General features: G+C 39.5%; 2 protein-coding genes and 1 long non-coding RNA gene across 13 annotated transcripts in view; 1 reads left to right on the forward strand and 2 right to left on the reverse strand.

Annotated features, from left to right (window-relative positions):
• Positions 1-7,132, reverse strand: part of prex1 (phosphatidylinositol-3,4,5-trisphosphate-dependent Rac exchange factor 1) — a 73,542-nt gene extending 66,410 nt beyond the window's left edge. Inside the window, exon 1 of the mRNA XM_025059479.1 lies at positions 6,712-7,132. Within this exon, the coding sequence (XP_024915247.1) occupies positions 6,712-6,855 (144 nt within the window). The 5' untranslated portion in view covers positions 6,856-7,132. The remainder of the gene's footprint in view (positions 1-6,711) is intronic.
• On the forward strand, positions 1-15,186 carry LOC112487625 (uncharacterized). The gene is made up of 4 exons (XR_003050899.1): positions 1-6,263; positions 13,805-13,918; positions 14,913-14,959; positions 15,058-15,186. It is a non-coding gene; the product is annotated as an uncharacterized LOC112487625 (long non-coding RNA).
• The window catches only part of ralgapb (Ral GTPase activating protein non-catalytic subunit beta), a 21,181-nt gene continuing 8,872 nt past the window's right edge, over positions 8,342-20,650 (reverse strand). For 2 of the 11 annotated variants that reach the window (XM_025059467.1, XM_025059472.1), the window contains 22 exons: positions 20,390-20,591; positions 19,687-19,854; positions 19,471-19,585; positions 19,168-19,315; positions 18,561-18,625; positions 18,307-18,451; positions 17,447-17,577; positions 16,500-16,682; positions 16,261-16,409; positions 15,265-15,452; positions 15,069-15,172; positions 14,788-14,943; positions 14,572-14,637; positions 14,096-14,305; positions 13,782-13,940; positions 13,509-13,677; positions 13,287-13,409; positions 13,041-13,177; positions 12,844-12,952; positions 12,613-12,691; positions 11,954-12,102; positions 8,342-11,692 (listed from right to left, as the gene is read on the reverse strand). In XM_025059467.1, the coding sequence (XP_024915235.1) occupies positions 11,499-11,692; positions 11,954-12,102; positions 12,613-12,691; positions 12,844-12,952; positions 13,041-13,177; positions 13,287-13,409; positions 13,509-13,677; positions 13,782-13,940; positions 14,096-14,305; positions 14,572-14,637; positions 14,788-14,943; positions 15,069-15,172; positions 15,265-15,452; positions 16,261-16,409; positions 16,500-16,682; positions 17,447-17,577; positions 18,307-18,451; positions 18,561-18,625; positions 19,168-19,315; positions 19,471-19,585; positions 19,687-19,854; positions 20,390-20,591 (3,149 nt within the window). In that variant the 3' untranslated portion in view covers positions 8,342-11,498. The remainder of the gene's footprint in view (positions 11,693-11,953; positions 12,103-12,612; positions 12,692-12,843; positions 12,953-13,040; positions 13,178-13,286; positions 13,410-13,508; positions 13,678-13,781; positions 13,941-14,095; positions 14,306-14,571; positions 14,638-14,787; positions 14,944-15,068; positions 15,173-15,264; positions 15,453-16,260; positions 16,410-16,499; positions 16,683-17,446; positions 17,578-18,306; positions 18,452-18,560; positions 18,626-19,167; positions 19,316-19,470; positions 19,586-19,686; positions 19,855-20,389; positions 20,592-20,650) is intronic. The other 9 variants (XM_025059475.1, XM_025059468.1, XM_025059474.1 and 6 more) reach the window with 5 other exon arrangements.

Genomic DNA, 20,650 nt, shown 5'->3' on the forward strand with positions numbered 1-20,650 from the left:
TAACCTTTAAAGAAAGGGCTTATCAACACACATGACTAATAGGAAGGAGAAAAATAATATTATCAAGAAGCAAACTGGCATTTACCCCATTAACAGAACACAGAACAATGGAATAAATCAGCCTGACACAGCAGTAACAGCATTTTTCTTTCTCATTTTCACCGGGGGCCACATCACAATAAAGTTCCCCTTAAGGGGCCGGTTGAACTGTAAGACCGTCGAGCTGTCACTACTCTATATCATAATAATAGTTTTCTGCAATCTATTATTTGTTCAATTTACAAATACTACACATTGCTCTGTGTAAATCGGCCTTAAATTAAACCTTAACTTTGAGTCTTCTTTGTAGGTTCTCAGTATTCAGCTATAGTCTGGTTGGTTTTGGAAACTACAGTATGTGTGACTGACTGTAATGCCAACAGCAACATGACATGACAAAAGTGTGACACCATGTGCAAGGGCTTCTACTGGACATCTCTCTTGCCGAGTACATGCTGTGTCTAATCAATTCTGCTTACCTAACCTTGTATTATCGTATTTTCCTATAAGATCTCTAGGTGTTGGGGCAGTTTTAAAACATTCACTGCAGTACATCTGTATGTCACTCACTTATGTGAGAAGCAGCAGATAGCCTCCCTGCCCCCCACCAGGGGTTTTTCAGACACCCCTGATTTAGCATGTCTAATTGAATAGCAGGGCCCAATATTATTAGACTAAAGTGAGCAGTAAAAGTCCAATAAAAATAAAAAAAACTGCTCACATTACACCAGCGGTCGGTCTTTGTAAATGTTCTACCTGCTGTTAGGACGGGCTGAGGCCACCCCTCCTCCTCCTCTTCCCTTCTGCTCCACAAACACCACCTTCAGTCCTGCTATATGTGACTCGTGTGTTTGTATGACTTCAGCAGGGCTGAGGTTGCAGCGAGCTGAAACCACCAGCGTTGTGGCCATGATGACTTAGAATCTGAGGCTATTTATACCCTCCTTCTGCCCCCCTTAGCTCAGGGAAACTTGATGCTGGTCTTTCCCACCAAGGAGGAGAGAGGGAGGAAAAGAGAGATGAAGAAGAAAAAAGAGAAAGAGGTAAACACAGGCTGAAGTTTGCAGAGGAAGCTCTGTGCTGGTTTCCTGCATGACTGTCTACACAGGCAGCATCTTGTGTGTTTGTGAGTATGAAGACTTTTCCTGTTTGCTCTGTAAGGCCTGTTGTCAACAGTAACTCTGGTTGAACGCGTATCATAATCAACAACTGCAGCAGTAAAGACAAGTCAACACAAATAATACCCAATCACATCATTAATCTGTACAGAAAGGGAATAACCTTAGATATGCGTAACATTATTCATGTGTGGCCTAAAGCAGAGGTCAAAGAGGTCAGATTTTCCAGATGTTTCCTATTATCCTGCAGCACAGACAAGACCTTCTGGTCACACTCCTCTCAGGGAAGAACGAAGGTCAGAAGCTGGCGTTTTGGTCACACAATTCCCTGGTTGTCTTTCATAGAACAGGAACCACCATGACGCAGGGTCAGTGTGGTCAACAAGCTCCAGCAGCATTTTTAAAAATGGGAAAACTCCCATTTTTATGGTTTTATAAGGAAAATCCCTGCAGCCTTCCGGTCATGATTGTCCTGACCACATCCTTGTCGTAGATATCCTAGACTTTGGGCATCAAGAAAACAGAAATCTGCTTTTCCTGCACAGGTCTGAAGAAAATCCCAGCTCATCCATGTCACTATGAATTCCCAAACATGGGACCGAAGGTTTAAAAAAATTATTATTCATTAGCATAAACTTTTAAATGACAATAGGAATATTTTCATTGAAAAGCCAAAGGCACAGGAGAGGTCAGCAGATTCAGAGATGCGATGTGATAGCAGTGAGAAAAACGAAACCTCTAATCCTTCTTTTCAACCCTCCATCCCCCTTCTCACCTCTGCTCTTCCTCCAACCCTCCGTACACACTTCCCATCTGCACGTTAGATGAACTGGTTGGCAGTGGTTATAGCTAGAGGATGAATGACATGCAATGCAAATGCTGGGATGCCCAAGTGGGATAACTGCAGTGTGTGTGTGTGGCAGTTGTTGAAATGAATGAGGAACGCTTCACTTGTTTATAACAGGAATGGGGTTTTTTCTTTCATTTTTTTGCCCCCTAATGAGAAGCACCTACAACATTTCAGAGGAGGAAAAGCTAATATTAGCATTTTATGTCATGTTAAGATTTAAAGCAGTTGCTTTATTGCTCTTTGAAGGCAGTACCACAATATTGTGCTACACTTGAGATCAGTTAAACTGGAGTATACAGGGAATTAGGTGTGGACACTGAAGAGCTACAGCTTTACAGAGCTGTTAAAACTTAATAGCTTAATTGCTGTAAATGCACTCTCAATAAGGTGTAAGGACTCCATTCACTCTGTCAGTTGTTAGCCATTAGCAACCAAGCAAGCAATGGGCAATTCAACTGGAAACTTTATCATTCTACTGAAACAGTTCATGAAGGCAACATCTGCTACATCTGGGGAAAGCTGCAGAATTGGCCTTCAGGGAGAATGTTTAAAAGAAGCACGCTCATCAAAGACACGGTCACCAAACCTTAAAGTCGATGCAAAGGAATCAGCTGACTGGTAAAAACATTAGACAGAGACAGCAGTTTGTTGGCCTGAAATACATTGCATGCATTTAAACAGACATTTTGCCACTTGGACAAAAGGAGTGAAGGTATGTAAAAGAAACACAGGTGCTTTCAGATGAGACAGAAGCTGAAAAGCTGCTCATAAAAACACAGTGTACTCATATAAGGACGTCCTCTGGACGTACACAGTGAACTGTCAATATGACATAATGTCCAGACGGCCCTGCTGCTTTTAAAGTCTGCAGGCTTCATTTTTCTTGGCTTCTTGCTGTTTCTTTTCCTAAGTTACTGCTATTTCTGTTCCCCATCTACATGCTAACTCACAAACCAAACAAACTCATCAAGCTGTCAAAGAATATTCTGGGAAATGTATGACCTCTTTAACTACAAACTGGACGATGTGGTCCAAAAGAGTGTATACTCCAGGGCAAAGGGGGGAAGACGTCACTTATTACCAGAAATGAATGAGTCTTTTCTTTGGCCACTTCATTACACATCACTGCTGAAGCGGCTTCACACCCAGGAACCATCTCAGCCAATTACCTCTCGCACACTGAACAAATCGATATCTTTACTGGAACCATATGTTCTAAACTCCCACTGTCAGACTTTTCCTTATCAAACACCACTGTGAGCTGCACGGTGACAATGCTCGGACTCCCACTGAGGAAGGGGAGCTCAGCTGGACCCTGGATGTCAAGCATTTGCTGCAGATTTGCTGAGGATTAGCTGTGGTGCTTGGATCGGATGGGTCTCCTCATTCTGACTACTGTTTTGATTTGAAAGTCCAAATATACCATTACCAATCAGAGCCACCAAGTTGTAATACAATAACAGGCTCCACATAGGCATTCAGCGGAGCTCATATGCATGCAAACCATATGCTATCACTTCCAGGGGCACATAAGTACAGAGTACAGAGCAGCATGCTTTGGCATCCAGGCTTGTTACCACAGTGATGTATGTCTCCATATGTAAATGTGAGTCATAATGAGGGCAACGCATTCCAGCATGGAGGGAAACACTTGTCAGCAAGATTGTATGAAAACAACAAGATGTCAGTTTAAAGCCAAAATACGGACTCATTTTATAGACATGGGAGTTTCTATGGAGAGCCAGCATTGATCATTTAAAAATAGACCCAACCCCTGAGTAGTAAAATTAGTAAATATAAGTTTTAAACAGTTTTGTGGGAATGGGTCAGCTTGTGTATTTGATTTCAGAGTTTCTGGGGAAGAGGTCAAATTTGTACCACACCAAAATAAAGTTCTGTGTCATCTAGCAGTGGTGAATTCCTGAGAGCACTACAGCCTAAAGTGCTATAGTCAAAAGAATTAATTATGCTAAAAACACTATACAAAAAATAAAAACAACATAAAAAACCAGCAGATAATTGTGACCAAAATGACTGATGCATCATTTAGAAACTGCCCTATATTTGCTAAATAGTAGCTAAATGTTATCTGAACCATTATGTTACATATAATGGGGGGGGGGGGGGGGGGTTGATTTCCCTCAGTGATGTCCATTAATTAATTAAAAAATACATAATTAATTAAAGGAGTTGCCAATCGCCATAGACGCATCTCAGTGCCAAAACAGAGATTCTGCTGAGTATCCCCACAAAGTCCAAAAACTTTAACATGGCTAGGGGAAACTGTCAGCTATTAATAGAATAATGGGATTGAATTGAAGTTTTCCACACAAATGACTACATTCATGCATTCATTCACAACGTGGCTTCAATCAGAAGATGGAAAGTGCAAAATGAGGGGAGTAGAGGGGGTCTTGGTGCAGGACTGTGGCACTGACAGCTTTCAGATGTCCACAGGAAAGAGCTTCCAGACTTCTCTGATAAATCAGTGGGGCTTTGTCTTTATCATTATGCCAGAACTGGGGGGATGTCAAAAGCATTTCCCTCTGCTGCCTGCTCTGTCTTGTAACAGAAGATAAGAAGCCTTGGCTGCTTTTGCACGACCCAAAATGAAAGGAGTGTCATATATAATGGCTCCAAAAACTTTCACAAAGTCACAAACACTAAACAGACCAAAAGAGGGGTTTCAATAAAAGAGGACATCAGTGTTAACGTCAGGCTGCACAAACAAACACAAGAAGAGAATCCTTAAGTACACAAAAGTGACACTAGATGTCTGTCAAGATGGACAGAATTTTTCAGGAACCTTGAACAAGTTTCCAACCATGTGACAGCACAAGGCAAAAAGGAAGCAATGACAGATGTTGAAATCGCACGGCCATTTAAAACTGGCTTTTATCAGCAAGTAAAAATGTTAACAATCAGAACTCATATTTTAAACGGACTTCAGGGAGGTACACGACATCTGAAGCCCTAACCAGCTAAAGGTCAGTGTTCTTGAGCTGACCCTAACCTTTGACCATGATGACAGAAGAGGGGCGTGTTTCCATCAAGAAAGCCATAAAACACAGACACAACCTTGTCACATCGCACAAAAAATGGTATGCAGACAATTTGGTATTAAGGCCCACCCAGGGTTCTCCTCAGTGTGAAGCAGAACCGACACCTGCACTGTCTACACATGATACAGCAAAGGTTGGACAGAGGACAGTGATGAGAAGTGACAAGCAAACAGTCAGACCTCTGCAGGTGGGAGCCAACCCCACTGGCACTGATTAGATGGCTGCTGGAGGAGTGTAAAATGGGGAGGTGCTTTTACACACTCACTGGCTTACCAGTTAATTAGGGTTATCTCATGTTTGGACTCTTCTACATTCAGAACTTCAAGGGGCATTGGTGGAACAACAAATATTCTTATGACAATTAGGTCTGTTGATGCTCTGATACTGCACTGAGACCCTGTGAGCTTGAGTCCAATTAACTAACATTAACACCACAAAAGAGTGTGTGAACAGTTGACACAAGACAGGACAAATGAACAGCTTTCATGTAGAGATGTCCAAAGTCTGACCCTCGTCCTGCCAGACTAGACTTGTCAGACCAAGTGATGCAAACCATGGTTCATTTCAGCATGGTAGACTTTCACTGTAGCCCATCTGCTTCACCATGGACATGTTTTTCAGAGACACTCTTGCTCAAGTTGGTTGTAATTAATTTTTCTTCCCTAATCAGCCTTGTTGTTCTCATCGGACTTCTGACATGGGTTGTTTTAAAGGGCCATTTTTGGTCTTTTTCTGTAAACCCTAGGGGCCACTGCGTGGGAGAAACATTGTCTGTGAATAGTTTTTAAATTCCTTTTCGGAACCCTTCCGGAATCAGCAAGCATGACGAATTTGTAGTCATTACTGTAAAACACAATAGCCCACTCCTGTGTGATATGGCTCCTTATCTATGTGTGTAGTAGAAAGGGGAGTGTGTGTGTTGCTGTGTTGAATGATCATGAATATCTATGTACTTGCAGGGACAATGAGAACCTGGAGCCTTGTGTCCTTTGATTGTCCTGAACCTGAGCTTTAACACACAATAGAAATGTGTGAATGACAGTCCTTCCACCAACTACCCCTCCTCACCCCCCGCGTTCCCTTTAATTCAGACTGGAGCCACTGTAGAAGATCACAATACAAGACTCTTCCAAATGTAACCAGGATGGAGTAGGACGCAGCAGATTGGACCCAGACTCACCTCCAGCGGGCTGAGTAAGGACACAGTCAAACAACAGCTGTGCTCTACTACTGCTGCTTGTTTATATACACACGATGAGTGAAAGCAACGTGGGATTTAAAGGTCCATTCTCATGGACACTGAGCTAATTGTGTTAACATCGACCAAGGACTTAGACAGAATTAGATACTCGTTTCTGATGCTTTATCTTCACGCCAGGTATTTTTATTCTCTGGGAAGAATGTGATTTAGAGATTGGTCGTTTTCCTTAACGTATGCCACTACGTGTATTGTACGTCAGCCGAATTTAAAGTAATAGTCTGCATTGCCATGAAGTGTCAACACGTTTCTTTAGAAGCGCCTGTGGTGGTCAAAAACTATCAAGCACCGTGGAATTGATAGAAATCTGAGCGGACTTCGGCGTGATGGAGTCTTTTAGTCAGTGAGCGTAACGTGGACGCTCGGGCGTTATTTTAAACTCACCGACTGGAGGAAAAGCAGCGTGCGAACATAATCCCTCTCCGTGTTGAGCATTTCATTTAAAACACACAGCCGGAGCCGCTGCTGTCGGTCCGAGTCCCTGATGTCGTGGTGACCGTTCTCCAGATGCCCGTCCTCCTCTTCCATGCTGCCGACCAAAGGCTGCGCTCTCTGATACGAATACTCGTGGTTTTTTTAAATGTGTTTTGAATCCACACCGGGCTGCAGAGGTGGTGATGTAGTTATTGTTGGTGCGTTAGTCCATTGTACGGCAGCGAGTTTCCCTCATCCTTAAAAATATCATTTAAAAGCTCCGAAAACGCACAGAGTGAAAGAAAGTTAGTCCAAAGTAGCGGAGTGAATGGATGAGTGTGAGGGCTCCAGCAGCTGAGCTGAGAGCTGTGTGCGAAGGAGGGAGGGAGGGAGGGAGGGAAGGAGAAAGGGGGAGAGAGAGAGACGCGTCAATGCCTTGATAAATTAATCTGCACTTTCTATTTGTTTTAAATTAATGATAATTGAAAAAAATAAACAAATATAAACCATCCAGTGTAAAACAAAGAACAAATATAGGTCATTCTTTCACTGTCTATGTTGTTAAATGATTTGTTAGTAAAGACTGTGGCACCATTGTCTTTGAGGTAAAGAGATACAATAGTATTAACAGAAGAAGGTGGAGAAAGTTATTATTATCGATGCAAAAATTAATAAAATGTAACCTACAAGTGTAGATTTGGAGCAAAGAGCAATACATAACTAAAAAAACATGAAAATCCGAGCAGAAATTGTTAAATGTTAGCAAAAACGAACACCGGTGGTTATTAAATAGATTAATGCTAGCTTGAGTCAGTTAAATGATATTATTACGGGTTTAGCATTTTAATTAATGGCTGTTCAAGCAATTGCTTAGAAAAAAATTACAGTTTAGCTTATACCTAGAACTTAGTTTTAGTTGTTAGGTTTTTGCAGATTGCTGAGAAATCATTTTAAAATTTAGGATTACAGGTATTAGTATTAACCATGACCACATTTGTACTGACGTACATTTGTGTTCACATGTATGACAAACACAGAAGCACGAATAGCAACTAGATTAGATGGCATCTACCGCATTATACTGCGACCGGTATAGTAATACTAGCTGTTTTTTGTAATTACATTAAAATTTTTACTGTGGGTTAGTGAAATGTTGAAGCCGAATGTTTACAATATTGTAGGGTTTAAAAATATGTAATTTTAATTTAATTTTCATTACATCATTATGTGCAAAACGCTGGCTGCTACTGAATTGAAGAGAAAGGGACCCTCTAGTGGACAAAGACAAAAGTGCAGTTTTTCAAGAACAATGGAAAGAGGCGCTGTTTAACAAACTCGTGATCTAAAAAAGAGGAAGTAGATATTAAACGGTTAGTGCATTAAAATATCATTGACTTTCAGCTTCATTACTTGTAACATGGCACAAGCTCAATGTCCTGGAGGCCAATCCTCTCCCGCAGGCTATTTAACTTTCATTTTCATACAATAACCAAATTAAAACAACTTCATGCCAGGTACTGGTGCAAATATTAACAAATGAATTGTCAACTCATAATCTGGCTCTGTATCTACAGTGAGGAAATAAAATATTAAGAAAACAAAACTGTAATATCATTTTATTACCCATAGAAATCCTGAACAAAAAAGTCATGTATTAGGAAATGGGGGAAAATAATTACAAGGTCAATAATAGTTTTAATTGATGCATGTTACATTCAAAATCAATCATCTTCCTCCCACACAGAATTGCATACATACAGCTTTTCTTGCCATCCCAGGATGAGAGCAACTATCACATATTTACACAGGATCCTCTGCTTCTGTACACGGCAAACACTTTAAATAGGATCAAACATCAGAGGAGTAACATTAGGATACAATGTAGGACTGATTGTATGCAGTTTCTTTTAGAAGCAAAATCAATGTACTTTTTTTTCCTTCCAAAAAGGCATGTGCATATAAAGCACGCTCATAAAAAGTGAGTCACACATTTTTAAACATGACAGGTTAAAAACCTGCCATCGCCCTTTTTTCTTCATTCATATTTCACAAGATAAAACTCTTCATTCCTTCAGCAGGGTTTTTTTTCTTTCAAAATGCTCAAAAAGTACAAAAAGACATGTTAAGGTAGCCACAGGGAATAGAAAACAAACGAAAATGTGCTCAGTGCATTAAGACTTTCTAATATAAACAAAGGAAATCAGAGGTGTTTTTTTTTTTGCCCTATTCCATCTTTGTGATAAATAAATTCACATTGTTACGGGCAGACAGTGACAGGGAATGAATGGAAAACAACGCACAGTGAGAGAAGGTGTGAAGCATAAAACAATTGTGAAGGCAAATGAGCATTTGTGTAACTGAAACATAATTGCATGTTAAATGTTCCTTGTTAAATGTATAATAAAATCACAGCTGTTTGCTACGGTGATTATTTTGGCTTCTGAAATCTATCACTGTCAAATTTGCTGGTGATGAGCAGAAGATGCTTCACCTGGGCCACAGTGATGTTTAGTATCAGCAGAAAACTGAAGGTCGACGTGACATGACTGCCTTTAATACAGTTTTAATGAGACGTCCAGCTAATGTGGTGCTGGTGGAATCATCATTAGAATTAGTCTGACAGCATGAGGCAGTGTATCCTCTCTGCACAATCAATGTGATCAGGTCCACTACACTTTTTTCAATAAAATAGCAAGTATTACAGAACATTTAAGTATTACTATGAAAGAAATTAAACAATACAACATTTTAATGGGAGAGTGGAAACCTATTGGAAACTATATGAGGTGCTTGTCCTCAGCCACACAACCCTCTGTTGGTAAAAAAAAAAAAGAAACAGCTGAAAAAACCCAGTAGGTGGCAGTAATGAAGGTGTGCCATGTGGGAGGAAGTACAAAATGAGCTGTAGTCTATATTTGCAGAACTGATGTTGTTCGCAAATTAAATTTGAAGACAAATAGTATTGAGGATGTGCACGTTTGATGTGATGCCATGGTTTGTGTGTACAAACACTAGCACAGGATTCCTGATTTTTCTACCTTTCATTTGAAACCAGTTGTAGATCTTTGTCTTTGATTTGGACTTTATATAAAAAATGGACAGAGCAGTCTTCTTGCGTGTTTTCATTTTAGGAGGAAGTTAGAGAAAAACAGGCAATCCAATGGTTTTACAAGCAGCTTTGTAGGAATTCTATGAGGAAATGATAATAACATTGGTTTAATTTTCTTTTTCAACAGTAGACCAAATCTGTTTAGAAGATTATACTTAACAGAAAGTAGAATATTGAAGCACAACGTGATGATTTAGTCAGAGGCTGATTACAGGCGATGTCAAAAGGCTCTGTACATCTGTGAGTTCCATTTGTTATTTCTCCAGTCTGAAATATTTCCTTGTTAGTATCAAGAAGTGGAAGACAGTCAAATGTCCAATACCTTAGTCTTTGGGTCAGGGAACACAAAGGACGCATTTTTGGTCACTTTTCTCCCATCTCACTGTGGCCCATAATTGTTGCAGCAGCAGTGCTATTAGACCCAACTGCTGCTCCAACATAATATATAGGCATTCATTTGCATGGTACTTTTGTGTAAAATGTTTCCTTGTTTTTTGCATTTCACTTGCATAACAATAGAGTTACTTCCAAAAGCAATGAACAGTAACAGTCTGTTCTGACTTCTAAAAATGTCTCTTTCCATTTTCTATAAACAGCTTATGGGACAGTGACATTTATATATACAGATATGAAAAAATCTGGGTTTTTTTTTTTTGGTTTGGCTCTTCCTTCCTTCTGTGACCCTTATTGAGGTTTTGGTGAAAAAGAAAGTAGTTTTTGTTTTAAATCAGATGAGGTTTGGCCTCTGTTGACTTTTTGTAGAGTAAAGGTCTATATCTTTAAGGAGCAAATGCACACACGTTCACAGAGAGAGCAGAGGCTGCTGTGAGAGTGAAATACTTCCAGACTGACACAGAGATGGTTCAGATTCTTCTACAAATTATCTGTAGTTAAAACTCTGATAGCTGCTGCAGAGGCTGAATGTGTTTAGATCAGGAAGACTTTAGCAGATGTTTGGGTGTTGACAAGTGTTGTCAAATTAGACAATGCACGAATGCTCGCAGTCACTTCTTTCTTCTGTTTTGAGTAACGTGTTGTCAAGCAGCAGCACTATACTGTATATATTATATTATTGGATGCCTGCATGTTTTATCTCCTTGGCAAAGATTTAGCAAGAAAAACAGAAAAAACGGTCTGAAATTTTCTTTTTGGACACAACTCTGTTATCAAATTGTTTCAGTCGCATCACACGGTGTGAAGAAGAAATTTTGTACAAGTTGAGAAAGGCCAACAGTGTAACTACTGTATTGCCATTAAAGACGAGCAGAGATTCTAGACAAGCATGGACGTAAAGGAGAAGGAGGGAGGGAGGGAGGGAGGGAGAGAGAGAGAGAGAGAGGGGAGTGTGTGTAGAATAGAGACAGTCGCTGTTGAACTTTGGCCATTCAGACGTTCCACAAGTGGCTGCGACACAGAAATGTAGCTTTCCCACCTTGGCATTGTTTTTGACACTTTGCTCTCAGAGTCAAAGGCAGACAGTGTAGATATATGTATTCATATAAATAACAAAATAGTACAGTATAAATATAAAGATTCTGTGTGTGTGTGTGTGTGTGTGTGTCTGAGGAAGTGAGTGTGTGTTACACATGTTTATGTGTGTGTGTTTATGGGTGTGTATGTGTGCCAGTGTCAGGACAGGTCAGGGTGATTAGAGGTGAGGCTTTCCCTCCCCCACCTCATGGAAGAGTGAGGTGTAAAACTCGGGCTCCAGCTGCTTGTTGCGGTAACGCTGGACAATCTCAGTTATTTTCTGCTTCCGCCTGACGTGAGGCGGGTTGTACAAGTCACTTTCCAGACGCTTTCGTCGGCAAACGTTTATGACAGTTTGACGCACAAGAAAACCTGGAGGACGAGTGAACACATGGTTGGAAAGTATTGAAGCACTTTTGCAAAGATACAGTTGAGGGCAACACATTAGTTAAGAGAAATCAGTTAAGAAACGAAATATATGTATTAATTAACAAGTGCCAATGTTTTGTACAATTCAATCGATGTCAACCAAAGAATGTGTCCACACCTTTCTTTTAGATATCTTCAAACAGCGTTGAAATTTGATGACTAAATTCTTACTATCTGGTCAGAATAAGCTTCGTTGCTTCTTACCTAGAGCTCTGCGGCTGACCACCATGCCGTCCACCAGTGGTATCACCATGCCAAATTTGCCCACAGCTCCATGCAGTCGGATCCTGAATAGTCCCGTCTTCAGAGGGTGGATGAAGATCAGAGGAATGTCCTTCTCTAGTAACCCTGACCTTTAGAGCATTGATTAGAAGAAGAGATGAAGTGGTAGTGACAGGTTGAGTGCAAGTAAAATGTCTTTTCTAAAGGGAACTAACATGTTTTGTTAAAATTTCCATTTAACCTTTTGCAGAAGCTTCTCTTTATTAGATAATGTGGAGAAGAATCACTTTTGACCTGTCACTTAATTAGGGGTCATCATAGTACTAGGTTTTATTACAGTCTAAAATTCCTTCTCTTCGCATATATATATTTATGTATATTACTGTGATTACTCAGACATTCAAACCTTATGCTTCATGTCACAGATCTAACCACTTCAACTCAATTACAGTTCCTTTTTTCTTTTCCTGCTTCTAAACATTGCAGTTTTACTTCTGTTTTTTACTTCAAGTGTTCCTCAACACTGCATTTATGAAACATAAGCACATATGTTTGCAGAGCCGTTATATATTTTTTTGTACATAGTTGTTACCAGTAAATAACGATACGTATTTGAGACCAAGGTGTGAAACTGCAAATACCTGCAGGAAGTGCTGTTGCTCATACTAGCCTCCAAGCCTGTGCTCGTTTCCGCCAAGAGATCAGACAACGGAAAGTTTTCTAAAAAGAGAAATCATAACAAACATGCTCTTTAATCTTCTGCTGACACATGGCCAAACAGAGCATTTGATGCTATTGGAGGAAGGCAACATAAATCAATGTATGAATGCATGAATCCACAAAATAGGACACTATGAAGAACATGTTCTTACCAATATCATCAAAGCACTCCACCCAAACCACAAACACCTTTGTCTCAGGACCCAGTGGGGGGAAAGACTTTCCAGTTGATGAACGCTTTGTCTTCACCAGAGGACTCAACTAAAACACAAGTCCGCCCAAAATATGCAAGTATAATCAACACTGCCAGATTGCAGGAGACATAGAGAAGGAGAAAAATATTTTTTACCTTCTTAACAGACTCCAAGTTTTCAGAATGATTGGGAAACAGTTCTAGAGTGAGGTTGGGTTGTTTTGGTAAACCAGGCAAGATGTCTGTGTTGGTGTCTGCCTCCACAGTGGAGTCACTGTGCACTGATGACTCCTCTGAGTAACAAAGGCAAAAAAGACTAATGAGTATTCTGTTGCTGCCCATTGAGTTATTTAATTGTAAGCAGTAGTTACAAATGTATTTAGTTAAGTCAAACTGACTGACCTGAGTTCTCTGTTAACGACGGAACAACAAAGGCAATCTCTGTCAGAGCATCGGCATAGTACAAAACTTTCTTTTCCCCGTTGAACACTGAACCTCCTGTGTCCTCAGGTGTAGCTGCCTCTTCTGCAATAGTAGAAATATGTGACTTATATAGGAATCATTAAAAAAAACGCTATAACAGGTATTTGTCTCCAGGTTTTATACTCTAGCTAAGCAGCTTACCTGTTTGTTGTATGTCATTGCTGTCAGAGCGAGAGTTCAGGGACCAACTAGTGTCTATGTGTCCCGTCCAACCTGGGTGACGTCCCACATCCACAGGCCAGCCTAAGGACAGCAGGAACTCTAAAAAGTGGAGCTGGACACTGGTAGATGACTCCACATTTTTTAGAATCTGCTCAAAAAGAAGAACAACAGCCACACTTAATTACTCATAGAAATAATCTGTTTTGTTTTTCCTTTTTGGGGGGGGGGGTTGCAATGTCAAATTGTTCTCACCTCGTGGCTGTTTTTTTGTCCAGCTCTTACGTAGAAAATAAAGACGGTGTCAAATGGTCGACAGGGAAGCAGGTCGAGATAACTGATGTCATCAAAAAACCCTGGCAACGATGACTCCAGACCAATCAGATGTGGAGGTAAGCGACTGTTGTTGGGCTCCTTTTTTAAAAAATAAAAACATTCTTTGTAATATATTTCACACGCAAAAATAATACCTGGAATTAAATCCACACTAATGTGACCACAACACAGACCACACACTACCAGAAGACAAATCATTCAAATAGTTTAACACTGGTTGTTGAAAGAATGACCTTGAGTGCCTCCAGAGACAAAAAGCCAAAGTGTGAGAGGAAAAGGCGTGCCGTCTGGAATTCCTGTGATGGTGGAGGAGGTTTACAGTCCGTGTGCGGATCAGGGAAAGGCTTGGACTTCCAGATTTCATCACTGTGCCGCTCCAGAGCATTCTCATACTCTATTTGTTTGGTCATGAGAATTCGAAGCCTGTCATGTTGAATTTCCAACTGAAAACATAAAGTGTCAGTTGAAGTTTTAAAAACTAAAAACGTTATGTGTTTTAAGGAATACCCAAAGTCAAAAGAACAGAAAGTCATAAACCCGAAGTTAAAAGCGTGTTCATGTAAACTCACCACGGACCATTTTAATGATACAGACTAACACAAAGCACACAAACCAACCAATCAATTCACATTTTTCACCACACCCAAATGATTGGACCCTTTTCTCCAAAGACACTGAGGTGAAGTTCTTTTTTCCTGCAACGACTCACGTGAGGGAAATTGCTCATCAGTGTATGAGTGGCTCTTGAATCATCCTGCCAGCCCAAACAATAGGCCTGAGTTTGTGCAATTAAAAATTAATCAATGATTAACTTGTGGTCTATTTTTGGCAGAGACAACAAACTGTTGTTTAGTCAAATTATAATACATAAATATGGGATTAATTAGATGTGAAAAAAGGCATGTTGCGAAAAGTTTCCTCTCACCTCTTTACTGACAATGTCATCCAGGTCAGGAATACTGACATCAGCTTTGACCAGAGGAATCTTATCCACCTCTTCAGGGAAAGGCCTCTGCTTGACATTGTATTTTATTCCTACGTCATTGTTAGGTATTGGACGTCCCTCAGGAACAAACACCTGCTGTGGGAAGAAAGAGGTTTGCATTTACACAGAGATGTGTTATCAGATATGTTAAATACAGACATCTTTCCAGGGTGATAATAGTTCAGTTATGTTTCCTTTCATCAACAACAGTGTGAGCTCACCCTCTGATTGGCTCGAGCTCCTCTGGGTTGGTGGAAAAGCTGCATGGTCCAGGCATGTCTGCCAGCTGTACCTCGGATCAAAACTGTTACTGATGGACTGGGATCTGAGAGAACAGAGCATTATCTTAAATATGTATTTGTTCTGTTATGTCACCATGAATGTGTCAAATTAAAGAATCATTATTAAATTACTGACTCTGTTCATTTCCCAGAGGTTGCTCCAGCATGGCAAGGATGACAGAGTTGTCCAACACAAAGTAACGGAAGTTGCTAGCTCCTGTAGCACTCAGTCTGGCATAGCGTATTAGGGTGTCTTCATTCAGTAAGCTGCAGGTGGAGGCAGGTCCACTGGGAGAGGGGAAGGCCCCCAACACCTGCATGATACTAGAGGAAAACCACAGGAGGCAAGGATGTAGATAACTGGGTCAATGAGAGCTTTTTCACCGTGACAGTCGCCTGCATGGAGGTTGTGCAGCAAATATGGGGGGGAAAGAAAATCAGAAGAAGCAGGAAAAAATTTACAGAAAAACATCTCACAGGTAAATCTGGTAGATACAAAAATCAATTTAAGTATTATTCCAAAGGTTTGTGCATATTTTCAGAAATAGTCGCTTAGCCCCTTGCAGCTTGATTGTTCCTCAAATTGTAAGTAGCTTTGGATGAAAGCATCTGCTAAATGTAATGAAATGTAATGTAATGTAATGTAGTACACTTTTGAAACTGATGACCTCTGCAAAAGAGGAAGTATTTGCAACATTTTTAAATTGTGTAAGTTGTCTTTCTCCAAAATGTCTAAAAATTTTTAGAAAAGTCATAAGTTACATGATGGTAACCTGGTATGTATGCAATATAACAGCAACATAAAAGATCAAGAACATACTGTACAAAATTGTCAGAAGTTTAAAACACTGATATCACAAGTATAGATGATGTTAGCTGATAGCTCTCATTAAGTATTAGTACTCGTTAAAAGGTTTAGTTTATACAATATATATTTGTGTTTACATAACTGTTGTTATGTAAGTGTATTGTTAGGTACAACTGTTTCAACAATGGTGACTGTTTATTTCTGTTTTGCACTTCCTTGTGCCCCACTCAGTGTCTCACAACTTTTCATAAAGAGTACAACCGTAATACATTAGGTAAAATACAACAAACAAACAATAACCCTGATTATGTTGTGTAAACACACCAGGACAGTGTGGCCTCAGCAGCATCCTTCACCCTCATGGAAGCTGGATTATGCTCCTTTTCTCCTTTGTGTCGAACCTCCTGCTCTTGTCGGGATTTGCTACCGGAGATGCCAAGCTCTACTATTTCCAACACCTCCACCAAACAATCCTGTCCAAAAAATAAATATTTTAATAAACCATGACTAAAAAAAAAAAAAGGAAGAAGAAAACCCAAGTTTTCAGTAACAGCCAAACTTACTTTCTCATCCAGCATGTCAGGGTGTTCTGTGAGCCACACGCACAGAAACTGGAAGGCAGCAACGATCATAGAGTGCAGGTCTCTGGACTGAAGAGGAGCAGGGCGGCTACACTGGTAAACAATGTACCTACATATGGAGCTGACAGCACGCTTACGATCTGCAGAGTCTACTCCCACCTTTACCTGGTTTGGATATGGACAATAAAGAAACAATATCATCATTATTGGATAAACAGTTTGACTTTTTTTTAAATATTTACATACAATTAACAAATTCCTGGCGAAAAAAAATAAAATAAAATGTGAAAGATGACACTTTAAATGTGAATCTCTAAATTCCCTCTTGAAATAATTAATAACAACTCTGGACTATTTTTCCCCACAGATATTTGCTTATGGCACTGCCAAACATGATGTAAAAAGTCACTTATAGCCAGGTGAAGGTCAGGTCAGTTAAATTCAGGGTGGGGCTTCATTAGCCAGACAGAACAACTGTCAACTGCAGCTACTTTCACTCAAACCAGTCAGTGGAACGCCTTCACTCTGAGTTGTTGGAAAGTGTGGGTTCACGTATTCACTGCTTTGTTCTCACCTCACCTTTGTTCTCACCCAGCTCTCTCTCGTCATTCACTCTACAGTTCACTCAAACAACAGTTCAGTTTGTCTCTCCCTACGGTTGACGCATAAAGAGCAGCTCCCCATGATGTGTTTTGAAAACCAGTGACTCAGAAATCTATCTATCTATGAATCAAGTGAACTGCTGGTGTTTGTTCTTTGTGGCATCAGGGCTAAAATTCAACTTCATATTGGATTTATTTAAGGTCATAACTTTAAGTAAGTCTTGGTTGTGAAAAAGAAAAAAAATTGAACAATTTCAATGTAAAAAGGTTTTAAATTAAAAAAATAAAAAATATCAGTGTAGTAAATTTCTGTGGTGCTGGCTTTACCTTGGCCAGGCCAGCCAGGAGTTCCAGGGCAGCCAGTGAAATGCTCATGTCTTGCTTCCACTGAGAGTTGAGCCTCTGAGTGACAAGGTGTATGCTGCGTACCAGCAGGCCTGCCGCCGTATCTGGAAGAGCTAAACCATATAACACCCGGAAATACCAAACACCGCAAAGAATAGAGCAAAGCAGAATTCAAGCAAAAAGATAGGAAAAGAGTGCCACGTTCCAAATTAGTTGGGTACTGAAACATGCATTAAGAGGAACAGAGCTTAACAATGTCTAAGTTTAAAGTGTAGAATGTGACTTATACAGTGTGCTCATACTTTTGTCCGTCCATTTCAAAGACTGAACAAAATAAAAAACTTAATTTCCCGAGGGGAACTCCGAGATGACTAATAATCTATCTAGCTCTCTGTTGGTACTGGACTAAGACTACAAAACACTACAGAAAATGCCCATTTGAGCAGATATACATGTAGTATTACCAAATTAATAATTTTATCATAATTGTAAAATTACTTCAGTTAAACATTGTTTAGCCCTTCACAAAATGTCAAAATCACCAATCAATTAGAAAAGAAATGCAAAGTGTTTAAATATTTAAATGCCAGAATGTTGTCTGAACAGCACAGCATCACAGCAACAAATAACTCTGCATCACCTACATATACATTTTACCCAATGTCTCGTTACTCTGCATACCACTTTAACCTTGTTAGCTATGAAGAACAGTTTTATTTTAGTTCAGCGTTACAAACATGTCATCAAACAACCAACAGTGCACAGATCTCACCAAAGCTGGCGTCATCAAGTGAATCACAAAGCAAAGGAAAATCTAATGTAAACAGGAGCTAGTATCTTACCATAGTCTCGAAGAAGTGCTTGGGCAGGACGTTCAGTGTCAGGACTGGTCGCCTCTGTGCTGCCCCCACTGGTGAAACTAATTCCACTGTTGGTGCGACTGTGGCTCTGGCTCCTCACAGTTATGTGGCTCCCATCTATACTCCCCTGTCACCACAAAAACACTAGCAGTCTTAAGGGCTAATCCACAACACTGCTCCTCTGGTCATAAAGTTAATAATTTAGCAGAAAGACAGAGGAGTGATCTGAGCCTTACTGTTTCAGTCTGTGCACCTATGGACTCCAGCAGCGCTGAGTCTTGGACTATATTGAGCATTGCACCTGGAAACAAGAAAATGGTTACTTAACAAGGTGATAAATATAAGCCTAGGTTAGAGGTGCTGGACTTTTTTGCCAACATCTGATATTCCAATACTGTCCAGGACTCAATTTACAATATCAAATGATACCAATATATGCAGACTTCTTCTTCTATTTTTTTTGTTTTTTCGCTCAAACAAGGCACTGACACTTAACTGAAAGAACAATTGTTATAACTGCATTTTGCAGACAGAAATATGCAGTACATGAGCAAATAGCTCATTTAAAATATAAATATATATATATATATATAAATATTTAAATCGCAAATTTAGTATCCAAGGACAAACAAACCACAAACAAATCTTAATCCTCTCATCCACGGTTAACCACTTTACCACCACTATATTTTATTGGCTTTTCATTATCAGAAGAAAAGTCGATATGTAAAAAAAAAAATACATTTTTATATTTGTATCAGGTCGATTTTATCCGACATTTCTAACTTAAGCATATCATTGCGGCAAAACTTCTTAACATATGTAACGTCAGGGAATACATACCTAGGATGAGCTGAGTGTTGGTGGGGTCAGTCTCTGTCTGCAAGGCTCCTATCAGGACATTGACAAGACGTAGACGTAGGGATAGAAAAGGCACTGGCTGGTCATGTGGCCACCCATCCTCCTCATTGAACTTTCCCTCCAAAAGAACCTAAATCACAAAGACAATTAATGAACAAACTTCATCAACACAAATCTAAACAACTTGAACTGTTAGTCATTTAAATCCAGTGTTAAAGACAGGTGAGAAACCAATGGTGTGACAGAATTATTTTTTGATGTTATAAGGAAGACATATTTAGTTACCTCTGATTTGATGTTGCCAAAGTGATGTGGCAATGGCAACATTGCGAGCAAGATGTTGATGGAGGCTCTCCTCAGATCAGTAGGATTTACATACATTTTGAATTTGGACAATTCTCTGCAAAACAAATGTTATAGACAACCTGAAGACACTGCTACACCCTTATATTATTCATAATGTGAAGATGCAACGCAGATTTGAGACACAACAAATCTAACCTGTCAGGTACAATCGTCTCCAAGGCAGCTATGAAGTAGGGCACAACAACATTGATTCCCTTCAGGTCAGTGCAGAAGAGAGAGGAAGAGTTGAGAATGATAGAAGCCAGAACTGGTCTGCAGATGAAGTCAGAGATCTGGAGACCCTGAATTAGGACCATGTAGAACCTGCACACAAAGAGAAATATTATATTTTTAACAATGCAACATGTTGCATATATGAACTTGTTCATTTCATCAGAGTAATTGTTATTTTTTTATGCAGTTTTGTTAAGGCATACATTACATTATAATGTCAATGCCCTAATCAATAATACAATCAAACAGTATATATATATATACATATATACATACATATATATGTGTATATATATATATATATATATGTATGTATATATATATATATATATATACACACATATATATATGTATGTATATATATATATATATATATATATACACACATATATATATGTATGTATATATATATATATATATATATGTATGTATATATATATATATATATATGTATGTATATATATATATATATATATATAAATAATTTAATTGCTCATGATCTACCAGCACTCCCTCTGTCATCTACAGGTAGATCCCATGCCCAATACTTGTTTTACTGACCAATGCTTAAGGTTGATCCTGATTAGCAAAAAATGTTGAAAACATAGAAAATGGTGGCTGATACCTAGAAAGATACACAGGCAGAATCTCTTCGCCAGTTTTCTTGCTACAGAAGATGCGGCAGAGTGTCCCACAGGCCTCTGCACGACCCGCCTCATAGCTCTCTGGGAACTCATTGGTGTCAAACATGGGGTTAGACACCATGGAGTCATTGGACATTTGAGAACCTTTCCTTCTCAGTTCCAGACTTACTTGAGTGGCTATGGCTGTAGAGATTGGGATGAGAGGTAGAATGAAAAAAAAATGTAGTATTGTCATCAGAGTT

The sequence above is a fragment of the Cynoglossus semilaevis genome, chromosome 10, assembly GCF_000523025.1.
Source record: "Cynoglossus semilaevis isolate Cse_v1.0 chromosome 10, Cse_v1.0, whole genome shotgun sequence".
Classification (NCBI taxonomy): domain Eukaryota; kingdom Metazoa; phylum Chordata; class Actinopteri; order Pleuronectiformes; family Cynoglossidae; genus Cynoglossus; species Cynoglossus semilaevis.